The sequence below is a fragment of the Thalia democratica genome, unplaced genomic scaffold (genome assembly GCF_965202585.1).
Source record: "Thalia democratica unplaced genomic scaffold, ktThaDemo2.hap1.1 HAP1_SCAFFOLD_75, whole genome shotgun sequence".
Taxonomy (NCBI): domain Eukaryota; kingdom Metazoa; phylum Chordata; class Thaliacea; order Salpida; family Salpidae; genus Thalia; species Thalia democratica.
Genome location: NW_028139254.1, coordinates 125978 through 148259, shown reverse-complemented (window position 1 = coordinate 148259; position 22282 = coordinate 125978). Strand labels below are relative to the sequence as shown.

The following is a 22282-nucleotide window of genomic DNA, read 5'->3' as shown; positions in this document are numbered from 1 at the left end:
CCTCGATCAGTAACTTTTTTTCTTTTTTCTTTTATGAATTAATTTTAACAATTTTTTTTTTGTGTTTTTTTCTTAAAAATACTTCTTAATTAGTTTATCTTTTTTTTCTACCCTAACCCTTAACCTTGGTCGGTAACTTATTTTTGCCTTTTTTTTAGTTTCTATATCAATTTGTCTTTGATCTTTTTTTTGCGTTTTTTAGTCATCTTATATTTATTTCTATTTATAATTTTCATACTCTCATGCAAAAATGACCCTTAAAGCTTAAGTGACCTTCCGAGAAAAATGTCTTCTTGCAAAAATGTCCCTTAGTGTATATGGTCCTTTCGAGCATGTATGACCATTTTCGAAAATAAGCCTTCGTGCATATTTGACCTATTTCCACATAATTTAATTAAACTTCTATTTAAAGATACCTTTAAAAAGACAAAAAAAAAGCTTTAAAATGAAGTTTATTTAAGCTGTGATTACTAGTATTTATTGTTTTATTAAAATAAATGAAATATTAACAGTAAATTTTAACAGATTTTAACCTTATAACAAAAATTAAAACAATGACAAAAATATGTTTTTTGTTTTTACTAATGGTGTATACAGTATATGGAACTGTTGTTGAATCCTCATCTTTAAGTTAGTTTTTTGTTATTAACATTTGTCTAAATATTTTTAAGTTATAATATACTTAAGTATAAGCACACAACCTGCCAACTAGGTACACACTTGCTAGGTACGAACTAACTGCCGGTATAGGACGCATTTTTAGCTGAAAAAGGCTGTGTTCAAAACGCAATTTTTATTATGTTTTAATTTAAAAACACAAACCTTAAAGTACAAAAAAGAAATATAAAACTTTTTTATAAAAAGCATTATATCTAAAAAAAATAGTTGTACTTTATCGGATTAAAATACTTTCAAACTAAAGAAAAAAAGCTATAAACTTACGACTATATATCAAATCTTTTACTCAAAATTTTCAAATAGCTAAGCGCATTAAACAAAACTGTATGATTTCATCTAGACTGTAATAAAAATATACATGAAATTAATTTGACAAAATAAGATAGACTTAAATTTAAAAATATTCTCAAAGCAGCTCGTATATAGAAAAGATGACATTTTGGTCATCAAGTAAGGTTGGCTTTATCGCGTGGTTTTAATAAAACTGTTTGTGATCAATCAAATAGATTAAAAGAAGGATTTTCAAAACTTATTTTTATAATTGCCTACAGGATATAAATTTCAAAACAGTTTCCCTATACTAGTTATTTACCTTATAAACCCTGGTGCACGAAGAACCTTTCGGTTATCTGGTGTCACACTACGGTTATGTTTTAACGTCTTGTCTAGGACAAGACAGTATATCAAAATTCAAAACATAATATGGGCTTACTTTAAAAAACCCCCTAGAAAATATTCTTTTAATTTTGTTTTAGTTTAACAAATTTAAAAATTACCAACAAATTTAAATTTATATGTATATCAATATATTGTTCAATAACTATCATATTGATATGTATATATACATAAATATGATAGTTATTGAATAACAGTTCCCTTCCATATATATCTTTATTTATACTGAATGCTTTTATCTAACAAATACTTGCAACTACTGTTTTCTTTTAGAATAGTAAAAATAAATAAAATAATTTTTTAACAATTACAATAACAAAATAATATAACTTATGTTCAAATTTATGGACTGCTTTGATAAGTAAGTAGTTTTAAATTATTTTACGATTTATTTACAATAAAAGCTAACTCTTTTTCAGATTTGGAAAATATTAATAAAGATAGTTGGAAATACAATCTCCAACTGCTGAAAGTAACTTCAGATGAGTTTAAGTTCGTGAAAGATTTTTTTTACACAACTACGACAGGACACTACAACGACACTTTAGAACTTTCTCAAATCTACAAAGTCATCGAGCAAAACAAAAAGGCAACAGACGATGTAAAAAGCAGCAACTTAATGTTGTTTCATGGTACTTGTGAAAAAGGTGAAGCTGGTATTTTAGAAACTGGTTACATAAACTCTGTTAATGGTCTTTTCGGAGAAGGCGTGTACCTAACCGAAAGTTCTGATTTGGCTTCTTTATTTTCCAGCGGAAGAAACGTTGAAACAAAGACAAACCTCATGTTTGTCAACGAAATTCTCGAGTCGCAAAAGTTGCAAACTGTTTTTCACGAAAACTTGAATATGCGAGGTGTCCGTAATATATTGAAAAATCTTTCATTTATAAGGCTCGTAGATGAATCACATGACGTTGAATTTACAAAATACGTAAACAAATTAAACATGGAAATCAGTGAAGAGCTGTACAGAAAAGATCGTATAGAAAAAGCTGAACAAGAGTACAGAAGAGATCATTTGGGAAGAAGATACAGAAATACTTCAGTTGATAGAAAAAGTATAGAAGACCACTTTGTTGCAGATTACCAAGTAACCATACCAAGGTATTTGATAAGCTTCGAATTTCGAGCATAACACATATCTGCCCAGGGTACACTTGTTCTTTATAGACAAGGTTTAAGAATATCACAGATAATATCTTTCTTTTTTAATAAATTTTCGTAAAACCTAGACATGTACTTTTTATTTCTGACATAAATATTTTAAAGTAGATACTAGGAGCATTATCATTGCTGTAATTGACAACACGTTAATATATTTTATTAAAACAACTATTCTTTTTAGTTTTTCAAGTTTTTATACTATACAGGGTTACCGAAAAACCTGTGATCCTGAAAAGACTGGAGTTTGACATTTTAGTCTACAAAACTTGGAATTTGAGAAATTAAAAAAAAAACTGGAAAAACCAAGAATTCTAAACAATTTTTATAAGTTAAGTAGAAAGATTTCCACTTGACACAAAAAATTTATCATATTGGTAAAAATTTTTGTCACCATCAATTTTTTTTATTAAAAACTGATTTGAAATAGTTTTACAGTATCTTTTCAATTTTTTTATAATCTTCAACTACTTTTTACCTTAAACTTAATTTTAAACTAAAATAGACCCAAAAATGTGTTAAAAACCTGGAGGAAATTTTGAAAATCAAGAGAAAAATTGCTAAAATCATTTGGCAAACCCTGACAATAACTTTCAATAAACTAAAAGGGACACTAAATAAAAATTAACATTAATTGATAATTTGAATAATGTTAGTGTTAATTCAAAATGTTAGGTTTTTTTAAGCTTATTATAAAATTTGTAAATTAACCAAACTTTAACACACAACTTCTATGTTAAAATTTAAAACTATGCTTTCATAAGTGAGCTAGTAAAAATTTCATCCTAAGTTTATATTATTAGATTTTATCAAAAAAATTTCTATTTATTTAAAATTTTTGATAATTTTCCTTATCAAATTCCTTATCTACAGATTTCTTAAATTTTAGTTAAATTATGTTTGGTAATATTAGTTTTTATTAATTAATGTTTACTTAGAATTCGTGCTATTATTTCAGAAAAATCAAAATTTATTACAATTAGAAAATCTGGTTCTTTTATGGTCTATCCTATATGATACATACTACTAATTCTACTATAACTACTAATTCACATACTTAAAATTATTTGTGTAGTTAAGCTTAAAGTTTAACTCTTTGTATAGAATTATAAAAAGCTTGTTAAACTAAAAAATAAAAATAAAATGCACTAAATAGCAGTTTAATGTCATATTACAGTGATTTACTAAGTTTATAAAGTTCTATGTAAAAAATAAAAATGGTATAAAAGAAAGCTAAATTCTAAATAGAAAATTACAAATAAGCAAGGTTATTTGAGATAGTTGGTATAAATAAGCGCTAAAATAAGCTTGTAAACATTAAAAAAACCTAAGCTGTACTGCATTTCTTAACAACTGATGAAAATAATAGTTTTACAAACTTATGTTAAATTAAAATCAGTCAGTGTATAAGCAAAAAGTTAATAAATTTTAAATAAATATAATCTTCAGCAACTTAAAAACAATAAAATGATTAGACTAACAAAATTATTTTTAGGATGTACAGTAAATACTACAACAAAACACTTCAGCCAAATTCTTACACAACAAGTGTAATTGGGTTATTAGACTGATCAGCTATGATGCTTACGTGGTCTTGCTTACATTAATGTACTTATTTTACTTATGTATTTTAAATTAATCTATTAATATCCCAGATAGTGATTAAATAAATTTATCGATTACTTAGAAATCTTATTTAACTGTAACTACTTATATAACTGTATACTTTGATCTTTTTTAAACATTCACACTAATCTAGTTTTAAAGTTTTATTTTAAACAAAAGAGAACCCATTTCGTACAAAGTACTTGTATTAGTCGACTTTTAGTTCTTTTATTATCATCTAATGTGCTAATAGATAATCTTCGCATATAAACTAGTTTTGTTGTACAACTTTGCAATTTACTTAAGTTATATTAACATTTGAGTAAAAATAATAAAACTAATCGGTATGTAACATAAACTTGTAAAAAAAAATACTTAGAAATTTAAGTAAGATCAAACATAAATTCTGTATGCATTAATGTATTAACAATTGATAAAATATAAACGTGTGATAACACTGAATAACTTAGAAACAAAATATTTAACAGTTTTATTAAGCTCAGTTGTCAAAGTATATGGATTGTAACGTTAGTTTTTCAACGAATCTGTGCTCAATACGTTTCATAGTTAGTAGCCAGAATTGTAAAATTAGCACATGTATATATAATATATGTTAAATATGAACTAGTTTACTGAACAATAGAAAAAGCCCTAAAATATTTGGTTCTAGGACCTGGTGCTCAAAAAATCCTTTCGCTTATCGAGTCGCACACCACTTGGATACTTTTTAACGTTTTGTCTATTGACTTTAAGCTGGTTTAAATCTGAAAATTATTGTTAGTGGCATTGATATTTTACATAATAATTTATTAGGTTATATAAGTAAAACTACATTTTCTAACAAGTTTTTCAAGATTTATTGAGATTTATTTGATGTTAGCTAACACTGTCATTTAAAACAGATATATTTATTCATTTTATAATATATATTTAAAGTCGTTCATAATTGGAAAAAACTTTTACAAAACCTAAAGTCGACTTTAAAACATTATATATTTTTTGGTTTTAGTTGTCAGAATTTTAATTGTCGAACTTAAATACTAGAAAAAAAAATCTAAATTTTTAAGTTTTATTTATCGCCCTGTTATATAAGTAGCTTTACACTGCCTTAGTTCTGTTCTTAATTTTTTTTATAGTTTTCTTAGTAAATTTTTAGAGAAAGCACTTGAACAATTAGTGATTTTTAAAAATATAAAGTTATTTAAAGACAAATAAAAACAAATGAAAATACACATTTAAAGTTAGTGTATTACTATTGTAAAACATTTTGTTGATTTTTTTAATTTTCGATGCTCAAACATTTTAACGACATAGTTTGATATTTTTAGTTACTAATAAACTTATTTATAAATAAAAAAAACAAGAAAATTATTTGGTATTTGTTTCTAAAATAAGATCTTTCATTATTTATACGTAAATCTTTTAAAGATTCTTTTTTAATAAGATTACTTATTTTAAAAACCAAATTCCAACAAGTTCAAATGGATATTTGTTGTCAGCCATGCTTTGCAAAATGTAACTATTAACAGCTCTTATTCAAATTACTAAAATATGTAAATGTATAAATACATATTATAACAACTAAAATGAACCAAAGAAAAACTAAGTCTAAAAGTGTTTACTTTATTGTTAGATCAAAACATTGAAAATTAAATTAAAATAAATGTAAAACAAAAACCTTATTTAACTTTAATTTGTTCTTTTAATATTCATTATAATAGAGTATACAGTTTTAAAACTGTTTCTAAACATAAATATGTTGTACTAAATATTCTTATTTCTTAGAATTCAGACTAAGACATTAAGTTTGACATTTCTACGAAAATAGAATATAAAACAGTTTGCATTATCAAAAAAAAAATACGTCGGTATAGAAATTGTTTTTTTTTAATTGTTAATGTAAAGATTTCTGATTAAAAACAGTTATTGTCAGTTTTCTTTATACTTACTTCTTTTTTGTTTAGTAAACAATAGCTGAGGTAAGCATTTACTTAACAGTTTTTTTCTTTTAAACTTGTATTTTAGGTAAACACCCACAGTTGAAAAAATAATTTTTATAACTATAAGTATGTAGTGTAAGTTAGTGCATAGAAAAATTTGAAGTTGTAAGGTTTCAAAATTTTTCAACAATAACATTGTGCAAATGAAGTAAAGTGATAATACAGCAGTATGTTAAAAACATCTATACTTTATCCCTAACAGACCTTACCCAAAACTTTCAATCTATACCCTCTTTGCAAACTCCTATTACCTAAATATATAAAAAATACAATTAATACAAAACTTAAATTGAGTTAATTACTAAACAGTTGTTTCACGCTAGAGCAATGATCACAAGTAACAAAGTAAACAAACTAACAAGTTGCAATCAAAATAAAATAGAATATTATCAAAAGACAAAACAAAATTATATAATGAAACTAAGGTAGGTAAATTAAACTTAAGTTTAGTCAATTAAGACTTCAAATAAAATTTTGTGAAATGTTATATTTCCCCACAAAACCTGATCTCAAATTTAAAAGTTTATTGTTGTCTGTAGATGCAATTTCAAGTCTCTCCAAATTGCAGAGGGTGCAAATTTTACTAGGTTTATTTTGTTTACTGCGATGAATAATCTCCCATTTTATCATTTTTCCCTAATCAGCATTGCCATTTTTGATTTTATGCATAAACCTACTTAATCTTGTACTTTCTTTCTTTTTTCATTTCTAAAAGATTGCGTATGTTCATAAAATCTACTTTTAAATTGTCTTCCAGTTGAACCAATGTAAATATTTTTCCTTTTTGTAATGCATAACTATTGCTTTATAAATGACTCCTTTAGTAAGACATTCACTGTTATCTGGGCAATTAGTTTTTAATCTACAATTGCATAATTTGCTGTTTTCTTTAGTTGTTTCATTTGAGTTTTGAAGTAATTTCTGGTTGTGATTGGACAGTTCTTTTTCTAAATTTGGCATGCAGGAATATGAAATCTTAATTATATTTCTATTAAATATAGAACCATAAAAGCCTGATTTTGGGAAATCACTGGATACTGTTTTTAGAAATTTTTTTCTTATATTTGTTTTTATACAACTACTAAAAGGAGGATTGTAGTAAAAAACTTTCTTTTTCCTTAATTTTCTTCTAGTTTTTCCGATAGAATTATTTTGAACATATGATAGTGTTGTTTTAAACCCATTATTTTTTAAACTTTTGTCTAAATTGTATAAAGACTCCCTAAGTGTGAAGCTCTCTAGAGATTTATTGTTTAAACCTCAACATATTTAAAAAATAAATAAAAAACAGTTTTATAACTTAAATTAGTAGAATATTAGCCAATCAGAAGCAAACTTAGAACTACAGCCGAGTTGCATCAAAGATTTTTTTAAAGGTTTTACTTAAAAAATCACAAACTTCTATATATGAAACTTCTCACAGTTTACACTTTTATGTATAATTTTGTTAATGCAAAGTTACTAAAGATAAAACAGGACAGTAAGCTTTTTTTGAATTCTCTCGTTTTCTCAAGCCTAATATTCTACATTATCACACTAAAAAAGAAAACAAAAAGCAAAAATTAAAAATTTTTATTTTCCAAAACCAAGTAAAAGTATCTAAATAAGTTTAAAATGTAAAGTGTAAAATTAAATCATACTAACTGCATTATACAAAAAAAAATAGTTAAATAAAATTTGAACCAACAAGAAAATTAAATTGTATTTTAATCTAATCAAAAAGATCTTTCATCCTTCCAGTTTCAGAAGAGTCAGTTTGCAAGTTTTGGGCTTTATTCCACTGCTCTACACTTTACTTCTGGATGTGTTTATATTTTATCTATAGGCAAATTCTTCCACAGAAATTTTCTCCATAGTAATCAACCTACATACAAAAATAATGAGGATGTATACAAACTTTCATGAATAATAAACAAGTAGCTATGCTGGAATTATGTTCCATTCTTTTTACACTTTCAACTGTGAGAAGTTTTATATTAAATCTTACTATCAAAAAATAAAAACTGCCCAACTTGAATGAAAAGCTAACTTATATTTTTTTACAGGGATGCTAAAAAACCTGAAAGTACCTGTGTAATTTGACAATTTAGGCAAAATACCCTGGAACTAGAAAATTTTTGAACAAAATCATTAAAACCTGGAATTTTAATCAAATTTCACATGTAAAAGAAAGAAAAGAGAGAAATAAAAATGTGAATGCTCACAACTAAGGATTAGTGTGGAGAAAGACCTTTTGGTCATCAAGCTACACACAATTAACGTGTTACTAATACTTTGAGGTAGCTTTAAAACAATAATAAAATAATTAAGACAAAAAGAAAAAAATTAAAAAGTAATTAATTCTAAGTTTAAAATTTTCCTTTTTTTCCAATTTTAGAAATGGTAAGCATTCTTTTTTAACCCATCACTGCCAACATTGATCATGGAAACCATAGTTTACCATGGGCTCCCCACAGTCTCCTCCCAAGAGCAACCACAAAAATTACAACAATTATCTCAAATATAAATAAAAGGGGAGAATTAGTAATGTCAGTATACATAAACTATTTAATATAGTCATAAAACTGTAAGAGCACCATGTGTTTTTAAATAGTGTCTAGAAATTCCAGTATATGTGGTTGTAGGTAGGTAAAAAATTACAGCTATTAAAAATTTTTTTAACTGTTTTATAAATTTTTAAACAATTCAGTTTTAATCAATTGAATCTAGACTAATTGATTGAATTTGTTTAAACTACTTAAAATAAAATCACTCCTAAAACTGAACAGTTAAACTTAAAAAATAAATTAATAAAACTTAACAAATATTTTGAAAAATAAAGTAAAAATAAAAGTATTTTAACAAGGTTGATAAACTGTTTTAAAACCTAAAACTATATTTTAATAAAAAGAAATAAATTATCAGAATATCTAAAAAGTATGAAGTTTGCACACCTAAATTCAGAATTTCTATCTTCTGAAACAGATAAACACTTAATATCTAGTAAAATAAATTAAAAAAAAACACCTACTTGTTTAATCACATTATCAATAAAGATGAAACAGCACTATAAAATTTTATATACAGTAAAAATTTTTTTTAAACAAAGTAATAATAAAACCATTATACACCCAGTTTATGAGACCAACAGCAATCAGCCCAAAAAAAGTACAAACACCAATACAAAGACATAAGTTTAAGTAATGGTAAGTAAAGATTAAGCTTGATATTTTTTTGATTGTCTTTTAAGTAATTTATCTCTAATTTCACAATGAAATGCTTTAAAATAGCTTTAACCTTTTAAGTTTTTAAGCAATTCTTCCATAGTTTACAACATAGGTAGGATAATTTCTTAAGGCCATAAAGACTATTTACTCTTGAAAAAAAAGGTTTGTTTTTGAAAATCTTGTTAGATGATTATGAATTTTATTAACATTTGTAAAGTTATGGCTTAAAGTTAACTGGCAAAGTTTCTCTTTTAGATTTGTGCATAAAAACTCCTAACTCATACTTAAACATATGTTCAACATCTGATATTTTCTTTTCTATTTTTGGACTGCTAACACTTTCATTCCAACCTTAGAAATTAATGCACCTTAATGCTTTATTTACTAGTTTATCAATCTCAGTAGTTTTAGCTTTAACTCGTCCTACTCCAACACAACAAACTGTATTTTACATGACTTATCAGAAGTGAATTAAAGATTTAGTACAAAAAATTTTTAATTAAAATGTACCTTGTTTTGTATTTTTCAAACTTTTGTTTTACCAAATTGAAAGAGCATGTACCTTGTTTTATCACTATTTAATTTAAGCCTCAAATCCTTTAGCCATTTTTATATATAATAGTTCTAAATTAAGGTATGCAGTGTCTGTTTTGTAATTGTCTTTTTTAAATGTAGTATATAATAAGGGTACTTTTACTAGAATAATAATTACTATTTAATTTATAATTTTTTTTTAATTTTGTTACTTATTCAACATGTATTTAATATTTTTTTAATATGAGGACTTTTAAAGCTCTTAGCCTAGTAGAATCTTAAAACATACTGTAATTTTTTAGACAATAATAATGTGCAATAATTAGAGATAGAAATGGCAAGTGATGAAAAGTTGATAAAAAGAGTAATTTCACCTCAAGGTAATTTATACATTATTTAATTTGGTTCATAACATCAGTTTTATATACAAAATTGAATGTTTTCTGTTAAAGTTTAGACTTTATTCAACTTTTAAAATAAATAACCTTAACTATGTACAATCAATGTAGTTGTACAGTTCTTATTCACTTATCAGGACATGATTGACAAGATTTTTCTCTAAACATATCCAGAAAAAAACAAAAAATCAATTTTTTCATTAAATAATATAACTACTGTATATTCTGCAATGCATTTTAGTTTAGGTCCTCTTTTTTGCTTTGAACTTTTTAAACTTTTCTTTACTTTTCAAAATGTCATAAAAAATGCGACCTGAGTATGCTAAACTACTCCGTTATAAAAACCTTTAGCACATTGATTTTTTTACCATTTTACAAAATTCTTGTTTATTTTCAATGGTTAGTGCAACTTGTTTTCTTTTATTGATGTATTGTCCATTTCTAAAACTTGGTATGTTAAGTGTGTCAAACTTATATAACTTATAAATAAAACAAAAAAATTGTTATCCATTTCATATCTTAAACAAAAGTGTTTGAATTAACAACTTTTCTGATAAAGTTTGAAATAAAAATCAAGCATAAAAGAACTGTTATACATTAATTTTGTTAAATAACTTAGAATTTAATCAACTATCAAAAAACTTTAAAAGTTCAAATAAAAAACTGTAAGTCATATTTTAAATAGTATTGTTTATTTTTTTTTAACTGAACTACTTTACTTAAAAAGGTTTTTGATAACTAAACTAGTTATAAACAAAGTTTGAATGTAGGCTTAAGTAGTATTGTTACGTCATGATAAACTAAACTGCAGAATTTTCAAAATCCCTTGAAATTTTTTACACATCATGATAGCTTAAATATTTGTATCATACAAAAATGTTTGTGCTTACTATTGAAAATGTTTTAAATTTTCTTTTCAACTGAAACTGTCCGGATAAGTGTTTAAGCACTGTAGTATTTAAAAATTTAAGTTTAAGATAATCAAATATTAAAGAAATAAAAGCTTTTTTTTTATTGTTAAACTTTTTATGTACTAATTTTTTTTAATACATTTCACTAATATCAAACAGAAAACATATTAGTTGGTGACAATGTTGGAGAAATTGATCATCTTGGATTCTCAGTTTATTCAAAAACTCTTGCCAACATTATTTACAGAGCTGAGTCCCCATTTTCAATTGGAATTTTTGCACCCTTTGGAAGTGGAAAGTCATTTATAGTGCATCAAACACAAGGTAATTTTTTACAAAAGCATAATTAAGACTTGAATTAGTAAATGTTTTAAAAAACTGAATGTTAATAACATCTAAAATTTTTGTGAATTTTCAAAACATTACTTTATAACTTTTAAAAATATTTATTGTTAAAAAATTTATTCTTTCACTAAATTTTCGTACTTTAAGGAGGCAACTCTAATTTAATTAATACATGTAAACATTTTAACTAACACATAAAAACTTTAAGGTCATTTATTATTTAAAGGTATAGAGCATGATTATTTTTTGTACATAATATATCAAAAATTGTACATTGTAAGTCAAGAACTTGATTAAGTTAGTTTTTAAGATTCTAGGTTGTTTGAAATCTCTATAATAAAAGATTAAAGAATTCATATCTTAAAATTGTTGTATAGTTTTTGTGTTGATTTTAATTATGTTATACTATTATATTGTAAAATCAAATTTGTGCTTTAGCTCAAAAATTTTTAATGTCTTGGTGTGTCAATTTATTTAAAAAGTTTTAGTAGTTTGCTCAAGCATGTATACAGCAGACTTGACACTCATTAATTTTACTGTTATTTTATTTTAAAGAACTTTGTATTATAACAATTTTTTACTTTTATAAAGATCTTCAGTTTATTTTTTTATTCAGAATGTGCTCTAATACATTTTTAAAATTTTAATATTTTCCCTTGAGATATGTCCTAGATAAATTTTAAAACTAAATAAAGTATGGCTATTTTTAGCAATTATGAATTATCTTTTATAATGAATAGTTGTTTTTTTTATAATTGGAGCTTCTAGTTTATGTTAATTTTCTTAATTTAACAATGCTCTTAAAAAAAATTATTTCTTGATTTAAAGAGTTTAAATTTTCATGTAGTCTTCAATAGAAAGGGATCAAAAGAATTTTTTTAATAAAAAATCATGTTTAATTTTATATGAAAGCATTAAGTATGGTTATAATTCAGTTTTATAGAATGTTAAAGATTTAATTAACTTAGAAAATTATATTTTGTTAAATAGAGTTTCTAATACAGACATATGAACTGTAAATTTTTTAATGTTAATTTTCATAGATATTTAAAAGTGTGCTAAAAATCTATCACTTTTATATATTTTGAGTTAAACTGAGACCCAGGTTTTGTTCTTATTGGAACTCAATATTCAATAACTTATAATTAACTCAATATTTCACTAAAAACAAATACTTAAAAACACTAATAGGAACAAAACTCGGGTCTCAGTCTACCGAAGGCTTGTGGTCTGATGATCGAATTGGTGTGTTTGAACTTATGTTAAACTTGAGCTTGTCTCACGTCATACGAAAGTCTAGGCTGTAAATCTCACCCATGATATATTCGATTTTTTTTTTAGTTAGAGACCTAGAATATGCAAGAAAAAATTTTTCAATGTTTTAAATTCTCAGCTTCAGATATTTTTAAAGTATAATTTGTAGATAATAAAAAAACTAGTTATTTTCAAATGAAATTTATTTTCATAATTGAATAAATCTTCTTCAACTATATTACTTTAATGTTATAAAGTAGTTATCAGAATTTTATAAATATTGATTTAAAAACAAAACAGAAGTGAGATTTCAAACACAGGGCTCCCATAAAACCTTAATATTTTAAATGTATGCAAAAAATATTTTAAAAACCTGGAGTTCAAGAAATTTCAAAAATACCTAGAAAAAACATCGAATTTTTGTACAAAATTCTAGAAAAATATTCTCTGACAATTTTAATATATAATAAAGTAGTTTTTAGCATTTTTAGTTTTTTATAACTTGCAAAACCAATCACCACTTGACTGTGGAAAGACCAGCTCTGTTTGATGAATTCCTTTTTTAGTTTAGACTTAACTTATATTTTACACATAGGTCCTTAAAAAAAACTAAAAAACAGTCAACATACAAATTTTTTTTAATTGAAAATTCATTTAATACCAACAATATTACTTTTATTGTATAAGTTTCTCACTATTTAGTCACGATAAAAAAATGTATTTCTTTGTTGAAAACACAAAAGTAAACTATAAAACATATTAAGGTCCTGTTGTTTTTTATGTCCTGTTATGTTATTCTTGTCATTAAATTTTACAAAATAAATGTTATTTTTATAACAGTGAGTTTTACTGCAGCTACACATAAAAATATTAAACACTGCTTTGGACAGCTACACAGTTTGCCAATAAACCTTGAAGAACATGTACTTTTAACATAAATTTTTGGAAAACTCTTTAATTTTAAAGAATTTTAACATATAAAACAATTTATAGTAGATACACAAGATCTATCATTTACTTATTTTTTGTATTTTATATATTTAATAGTTGTAAAACTGATTTTAAAAAGCATTACAGTATCTTTTCATACTATTTAAGACAGTTTTTAAACTAAATTTAGTTTTATATTAAAAATACTTTCAAAAACCTATGGCAACCGTGGCTACAGGCTTTATTTAAACTGCTACGTAAAATAAATTAGAAATTTTGTTTCTAGTGTTTTACATATTCAGTAGTAAAAAAGACAGTCAGCCTACGATGTTTTTAATGAATTGAAAGGTTTAAAAACTTGTATAAGAAAAAACATATGGTTAAATCTTTAAAACTGTAGATGTCAAAAATTTCTAAATATCTTTGTTTATCTATATATATAATAATAATCTCACTGAAAAGACGATTTTGAAGAATAAATTTTTAATATGTTTTATATATGAAAAACTTAATTTAATTTTTATGAGAAACTTTAGTGTTTCATAAGTAGTTAAGTTTAGCTTTAATCAAAAGTGGTGTTTTAAATATAAAGTTTAGACTATTATTACTAACATTAGATTATATTTTACTTGATAAAACAATATGTTACTTATCTTTATGTATATAATATACTTTTATGTTTTACCTTATTTATGTTTATGTTTTTTTTTGTGATTTATGTGTGTTTATTATTATTATTATTTGTACTTGTTAAAATAATGATGTAACTTAGCTGATGCTTATTAAAATTTAAAAAAGTTTTCATTATCATCATTTTAGAAATTGATTCTTTTGTTTTTGAACAAAAATTCATGTTTCAAAAATTAGTTACATTAAAAGGTTAAAAAATGCATAATTATTTTTATTAATAAATGTGAAATGAAATGAGTGATTACTTGATGTATACCTAATATTACTGTAATTTATTTTTATATTAAATATAGTAGTTTGGTCCCTTACTAATATTTTTATATTCACCTTTTAACCAAATTGGACTATTTTAATGTTGGTTTTGTTTTTGTCTTAACTACGTGGTCTCCAGTAACTTACTGACTGCTATACTTACGAGTAGTAAATAATATGCTAACAGTATAAATTACGAAACTATTTCCTAAGTTATGAATAAAACACACTTTGAATAAATTCAATTTACTTTATTTTCAATAAAAATTCTTAGTTCTGAAGAAAGAAACTATTAAATCACGACACAAATAAAATCTATAAAAAGTATCAACAAACGTAAAGTTACATAAATACTAACATCAACTCCGCGATGTAGACGTTTTCTTGATTCTCGATAATTGAAGTAAAACGTTGAACTTAATCGTAACTAGATCATACCGCGGAATAACTTTGCAACTAACTTTAACGCGTATTTGAAAGACAAACGCCGATATGTATATACTCGTCGGAATGAAATTAACTCCTTGAAATAATAAAAATGTTTGTTTTTAATACTGGAAGCACGTCACGAAATCTGCGTAAAACAGTTTACAACATCCGCTTTAAAATACGAAAATGAGATGTTAATATCATTACATTGTTTCTTTTTTAATTTTCAATTTTAACGTTAAAAGCCTGGTTTTAAATAAAAGTCCTTAAAATCCTACTTAACTTTAAACTTTTTTATAATTGTTAAAAGGCCGGGTCAAAAAAAAAAGTAAGAAAAAGAAACTGAATAACTTATTATCTCAAAAATTACATAATTTACAAAAACTAAGATAACATGAAGACAAAGTTCAATGATAGTCATTTAGTTGGCTTCTGGCTAGTTGTCCTCGGGCTTGTTGTATTCCGGCATTTCTCTTCCGTTTTCTTCTACGGTGGTTTATTTAGCAGGAAAGAATTGTTTTAATTCGCTTGTTCTTCTCTAAACTTCAAATTCAAAAATTCATCGAAGTCACTTGTTGACATAGAAAAAATTCATTTTTTCATTGTCCATCATTGTAGTATTCATTTGAAAGAATTCATTCCAAAAAATACGCGGCTCAAAAAAAAAAGTTGAGATATTCTTTCAAGAAAGTTTAGTAAAAACTACTATGTTATTATGCCAAAAGACAATAACGAAACTGTCAGTATTTACTTTCAAACCCATTTTTTTATACAAAACAAAAATTAAGCATTTAAAGATGCACTAAAAAAAAATTAATAGTTTAAAAAACATGAAAAACTTTAATTTTGTTTTTAACTTAGAAAAACATATGTTCTTAATATTCAACTCGCAAACTTTAATAAACAAAACAGAAAACATTTTCTTTAACATATTTTACAAAACAATAAGTAGTATTTTCATGCACAAACTTTTATAGGATTCAAGTATAAAGTATTTCTATTAAAGCAACACAAAACTTGAGCATTATAGAAATTTATAAAGAGAAAAATTTAGCGAGTGCTTTTTTTCGATCGTTAACAGTCAAAACTAAATGGGAGTTGAAATTACTTTTAAATTCAAAATTTATAGGAAAAGTTTATCACGAGTCGAATTTGAAAGCTGTAAACTTGAACTTGATTATTTTACGAGCAAAAAGTCTAGTATTTTAATTTTGTTTTAAAGTTAGAGAAAAAAAGTAGTTACTAAAATTTTAATATAAAAAATAGGCATATGAAACTTTTCTAATGTATAATTGTTATGTCATAGCTTTCAATAAATAGTTTAACTACTAAACTGTAATTTAAAGTATAAAAAACTTTATCTGACATCATTAAAAGTAAAAAACCTATAAAGTTTAACAATTCAGAAATTTTATCAGAAAAGAATACAAAATAAATACACTTAAAAGTTTCTTTCATTTTAATTTCTTAAAAAAATTACCTGAGTTTAAAAAATATTTAAATAGATTTTCATGTTAATAAAAATTTGCAACTTTTTACCTTTATTAAAGTCTGTTTTGTTAGTTTTGTGAAAATACTTATATTTTATCTTCAAAATGCTTTATGATAAATGTTAAAAGTTTTAGACCTGCTATTAGTAATTCTGAATTTTTTTATTCTGTCTTATAATTTCTTTTTTGTCAAAGGAATTAAGTACTGCCAAATTGTTTTTCTCTTTAGCTAATATGTTACTTGATACACTAGTTTCTGATTTTGTTTTTGAAGAATTGTAATAGCTTGAGTCTTGTTTATAACGTTTAAGCAGCAATGTTGGCACTTTATTTTTTGGTTCGCTATTACATTTTTTATTGTAACTGCTCAATTTCTGCTGTTGGTTTTGATGTTTTCCTTTGCTGAGCTTACCTTGTTTTGTTGTAAAAGCAAAAGCTTGCTTATAAGTTCTACTAGCTTTTATTTTCTGCTGTTAGAGGTTACTAGAATGATGGTTTGCGTCAAATATTTTTTGTTGAAGTTTTTGGTTGTAGTTTGAATTCTTATCTACAGCATACTTAGACCCTTGAACTGTTTTACCATTAGGACCTGTCACGTTTGCGGCTTCTGACATGTTATTTTTACCTACGACAAAATCAAACTGGACTTTTTCTCCTTGTGCAAGAGACCTTAAGAATTTGTTAGGGTTGTTTTTGACGATAGCTGTATAATGAACAAAAATATCGCTGTTCCGATCATCACGTTGAATAAAACCGTAACCTTTGCGAACATTAAACCATACTACTTGACCTGTTACTCTAATTGCTATAGTGTTTTTGGTTACCTGAGCTTTTTCTTCGGCTGTTTGTGACGCCTTAGTTATATTTAATGTTTTTGTGGGTAAGTATTGATGACATGACAAACACTGTGCTATGTTAACATTATTACTATTATTCCCATTGTATGATTTTATTGGTTTAAAATTATCTCTATCTTGATTATGTTGACGATAATTGTAATTATGATTAATACCATTATCTCTTAAATGAAATTTTTGTTGATAATTAGGACGAACTCGCTTATGGTAATTTATTTTAGACCTATGCTGACTTTGCTCATACTGCTGTAGTCTATCGTAATTAACTTGCTTAGGCATTAATGCGTTTTCTTTATAAGCATTCCATATGGCTTGTCCTTTTTTTTTAAAAACTTCTAAGCTTTCATCGAAATGTTCCTTAATCTTATCTTTGATCGAAAAGGGCATCAAGTATGCAAGAAAAAATTTAATTCTGTCCTGCTCTGGACATTTGGCCCAGCTCACTGCTGTAGCAAATAATTTATTAAAGTTTGTATACTCATTCCAAATTGGAACTTTATCTAAAACTTCAGCTAACTGATTGTCCCTATTAATAAAAAAATTTTTTAAAGAACTGTAATTTCTTTCAGACCGTTCTGTTATTTTATAATAATCTGACAACTCTTCTCTTGGCCAAAACCCAATTAAAAACTTATACTTTGCTGTATCACTAGAAATACCTTCGTTTAACATTTCCTCCTCGAAAAAACTAATAATATCAAGAGGGTTTCTTACAAAGTCTAACCTTTTAAACTTTTTACTCAGTCTTTGCGCCTTAAATAAGTCGCTAAAGTTGTTTAAATTATTTTGATTACTTTTTTCGTAATCATCGTAAAAAGGTTCGCGTTTTTCTAGCATCGCACGTTCGAAATGTGGTGATCTAGACTGCTTTAATCTATCATTTAGTTTTTTTATTTGCGTTTGCAAAACTCTTAACTCTTCTTCATTTGTTAGCTGCTTAACTTCGCTTGATTTTCTAAATTGTTGTTGAATGCTGTTTAACTGATAAAATTCAGCATTATCTTTCATCATCTCTGCTTGATGAGAATTATTAAAATTGATATAGTCATTGTTGTTTGCGTGCATTTATTCTGTTGACTGCTTAAAGATTCCTAATCAGAATTATCAAGGTTCTTAATAGACACTGCGTGGTTTCCACTTTAACTAAATGGGTTATTTTAATGTTGGTTTTGTTTTTGTCTTAACTACGTGGTCTCCAGTAACTTACTGACTGCTATACTTACGAGTAGTAAATAATATGCTAACAGTATAAGTTACAAAACTATTTCCTAAGTTATGAATAAAACACACTTTGAATAAATTCAATTTACTTTATTTTCAATAAAAATTCTTAGTTCTGAAGAAAGAAACTATTAAATCACGACACAAATAAAATCTATAAAAAGTATCAACAAACGTAAAGTTACATAAATACTAACATCAACTCCGCGATTTAGACGTTTTCTTGATTCTCGATAATTGAAGTAAAACGTTGAACTTAATCGTAACTAGATCATACCGCGGAATAACTTTGCAACTAACTTTAACGCGTATTTGAAAGACAAACGCCGATATGTATATACTCGTCGGAATGAAATTAACTCCTTGAAATAATAAAAATGTTTGTTTTTAATACTGGAAGCACGTCACGAAATCTGCGTAAAACAGTTTACAACATCCGCTTTAAAATACGAAAATGAGATGTTAATATCATTACAACCTTTAAAAAAAATTATTTTGTACTTTAGATAGTCTTTGTGCTTTTTGTTGATTAAACACTTTTTTTTGAACTGTTAGCATTTTTTAAACCAATTTTAGGTTATAGAAAAGTTAATTTGAATTTGTGATGCTTATAAGTAGTATTACATAAAACCTAAATTCCATTAAATTAGGTTTTCTCTTGTCTACCAAAAAATACTCACAACATTAAATCACCAATAAAAAACAAATAAAATTAGAAAATTAGACTTACCAAAATCAAATTAAGTTAGACTAATTGCTTAAAAAACAATGTGTAAAAGAGTCTTATTAGAAAGTTTAATAAGTTTTCAAATTTTTCCTAATACTTCTTAACTATTTATTCTAAAAATTTCTAATATTTGAAAAAATGAAAGGTTTTTTGAAGAAACTGGAAAAGGAGTGTGGAAAAACTACTTTCAAGCATCCGGCTAGACACGAGAAGAAGAGAAGGTTGCACTGCTTCTTCTACTTGCTGGCAGCGATCATCGTCAGCTTGTTCGTTGCCAGCTTGGCCGTAATCACCTACACGCCGAGAAGCGAGTACAAAATATATAGCTTGATCAAAAGAAATTCCAGCCAATCAGTGAATGACAAGATGAAGGTTGCCAAGGAGGTGGAAGTTCAGCAGATCCGTTATAACCTCGTCGTGGTTTTCCTTTCCACGGTGACGCTGATAATGTTGCTTTTCCTGGTGGCTCTTCTCTGCCACTCAAGGTGCGTTGCAAGCGCAGTGCGGGTGTTCAGGTTGATTTTCTTTGTGGCTTTCACGAAGCTGCCACCGCTTAACAGAGGAGTTGAAACTTTGAACGGGTCGCTGATTGACTCGAGCAAAGCTTCGTTTGAGTTTTCTCACACAGAAACTTTTGACCGACATATTAGGTTTGTTTTTTGTAATAGCTTGACTTATACTATTTTTTATCATTTGAATACAACTTTTATTCTAAATAGATATTTTTTAAAGAGTTTTTGCTAAAATTGCTTTAAAATTTTTTAAATAATTTGTAGTATTTTTATAAAATTAAGTTTTGAGTGACAAATTCTTTCAAAAATTAGTTTCTTATTTTTAAACTATTTTTTTATGATTATTATTTGTAGAAATTTAAAAATACATAGTTTAAAGTTTAGCAAAAGTTTTTTTTTCAATCTTTTTCTCTGATTAATTTTATAACTGTTTTGAAATCTTGAAAAAAGCTACAAAATACAAATTTCTTTTATGAGTATCCTATAATTAATTAAACACTTTTAATTAAACTTACTTTAAATACAGTTTACTATAGTAGCTATAATTAAAGACTGATGTTTATTTTTTTAGAGTAGTTTATGTTAAAGAGGGTGGCCATCAAATCTGGAATCCTAAAAAAGCCTTGAATTTGACAATTTAGGCTAAAACAACCTGAATTTTGATAAATTTAAAAAAAGACTTGAAAATCATGGAATTTTGAACAAAAACCACTAAAAAACCTTTAAAAGCCTGGAGTTTTAAACAATTTTTACATGTAAAGTAATAAAATACAGTTTGACACAAAACGTTTATCATAAAGATAGAAAAAATTGTATTCATCAAAAACTACTTTTTATTTTTGTTGAAAAACACATTTAAAGTAGCTTTATAGTATCCATTTAATGTTGGTAAACTATTTAGCACAATTTTTACCTTAAACTTAAATTTAACTAAACATAGACCCAAAATCGTGTATTTTTTAAAACCTGGAAAAAAATTCTCGAAAACCAGTGTCCACCCTGCTATAAGAATATATCTTCCAAAGCCACTGCTTTACAGTTTACTTTATTTTAACGTTTACTTTATTCAATATCCTTCTTAAGTTACTTCGGAATTTAGTATATCATGTAAATGAAACAAAAATTTACTAAATGTTTTTTTTTTTTAAGTTTTTAATTTACAATTTGACTGGTTTTTCCTTGTAGATATAAATAAATAATGCTTTGAATTATTTTGTTTGAACTGTTTTTTTTTGTTTATTTTTTATATAAAATTTTTATTTTTTATTTTTTTTTAAATTCCTTCCGACAGATATTCTAAATATATCAAGGAACATTTCCTGAAAGTTTGAGGTAGTTATCTCAAAAAACGTAGGAGAAGATAGATTTTTAGTGAAATAGTCTATTTTTGCCGTTTTAGTTTGCGCCTCCCATAAGGATCCTATTGTCGGCTTCGACTTTGACCGGCTATATCTCAAAAACAATTTTGATTTTTCTAAATCTATTAAAAGCATCTTGTAGCTTAGTAAAAACCATATAAAATAAGATCAAAAACCAAAAAAGGGTGTTTACCCCCCCCCCCCCCCTTATGCCCTTAACTCTACGTTATGTCTACACTTATCCATTTGGTTTTTAACTTTGTTACAGATCCACTTAAGAAAGAAAACATAAATTTTTACTTTTAAGTTGTTATGTAAGTCTAATACGATTGTTCAATACTTTAATTTATTCAACATTATATTAAAACAGAGGTTTTGAAAACAAATCGATCATCTTGCATTCGGCAAACAAAAACTTGGACGTTGAGCATGTCACCAAAGTGGCGAGAAGTTACGGAAAAGTGGATTTTAGCGCCTTTTCCGCTCCCGGTTCTTGGAAAATTACTTTCAGCAAAGCTGATGAGGCCAAAAATTTCCACGATGAAATGAAGCTTTCCGGTGTGAGGGTTTCCATCCTACCCCCCTGTGGCCTTAATTTTTAACACTTAAGTTCTAATTTTTATGTGTAAGAATGTTTTATTTTAAAAAATTTATAAAAGTAATTTTAACATTTATATTATATAAAGTATTTTTTAATTAGCCGCGATTAATAAAACAGTTAAAATGATGTATTTGTACAGTATTATTCCTAAAATAGTTTTTGCTAAAAACTGTTTTAAGATTTTTTCATTCTATATACTTAATAAATTTCAGATTTTTTAGTAATTTTTTTATATCTGTAGGTAAAACTTATCAAGTATGCTTTTTCTTGTAATTTTAAAATAGTTCCTTGTAATAATAGAATAGAGTATAACAATCAACATACAATAACGAATTTTCTAAAAATAATTTTTATAAATTTTAGTTTTTACAACCATAAACATTATACAGCAGTAGCAAATAAATGTAGTACTATTTGTGCATTTCTATACAAAAAAATTAGCACTCTA

At 25.6% G+C, this 22282-nt stretch overlaps 1 protein-coding gene across 1 annotated transcript; it reads left to right on the top strand.

The window, feature by feature from the left end:
• Positions 1 to 9243: 9243 nt before the first annotated feature.
• LOC145845551 (uncharacterized) lies at positions 9244 to 21835 on the top strand. The gene is made up of 5 exons (XM_082952742.1): positions 9244 to 9304; positions 10162 to 10239; positions 11328 to 11492; positions 19509 to 20013; positions 21604 to 21835. Exons 2-5 carry the CDS (start codon positions 10194 to 10196, stop codon positions 21833 to 21835), a joined length of 948 nt encoding a protein of 315 aa, XP_082808868.1. The 5' UTR covers positions 9244 to 9304; positions 10162 to 10193.
• The last annotated feature ends 447 nt before the right edge of the window (positions 21836 to 22282 follow it).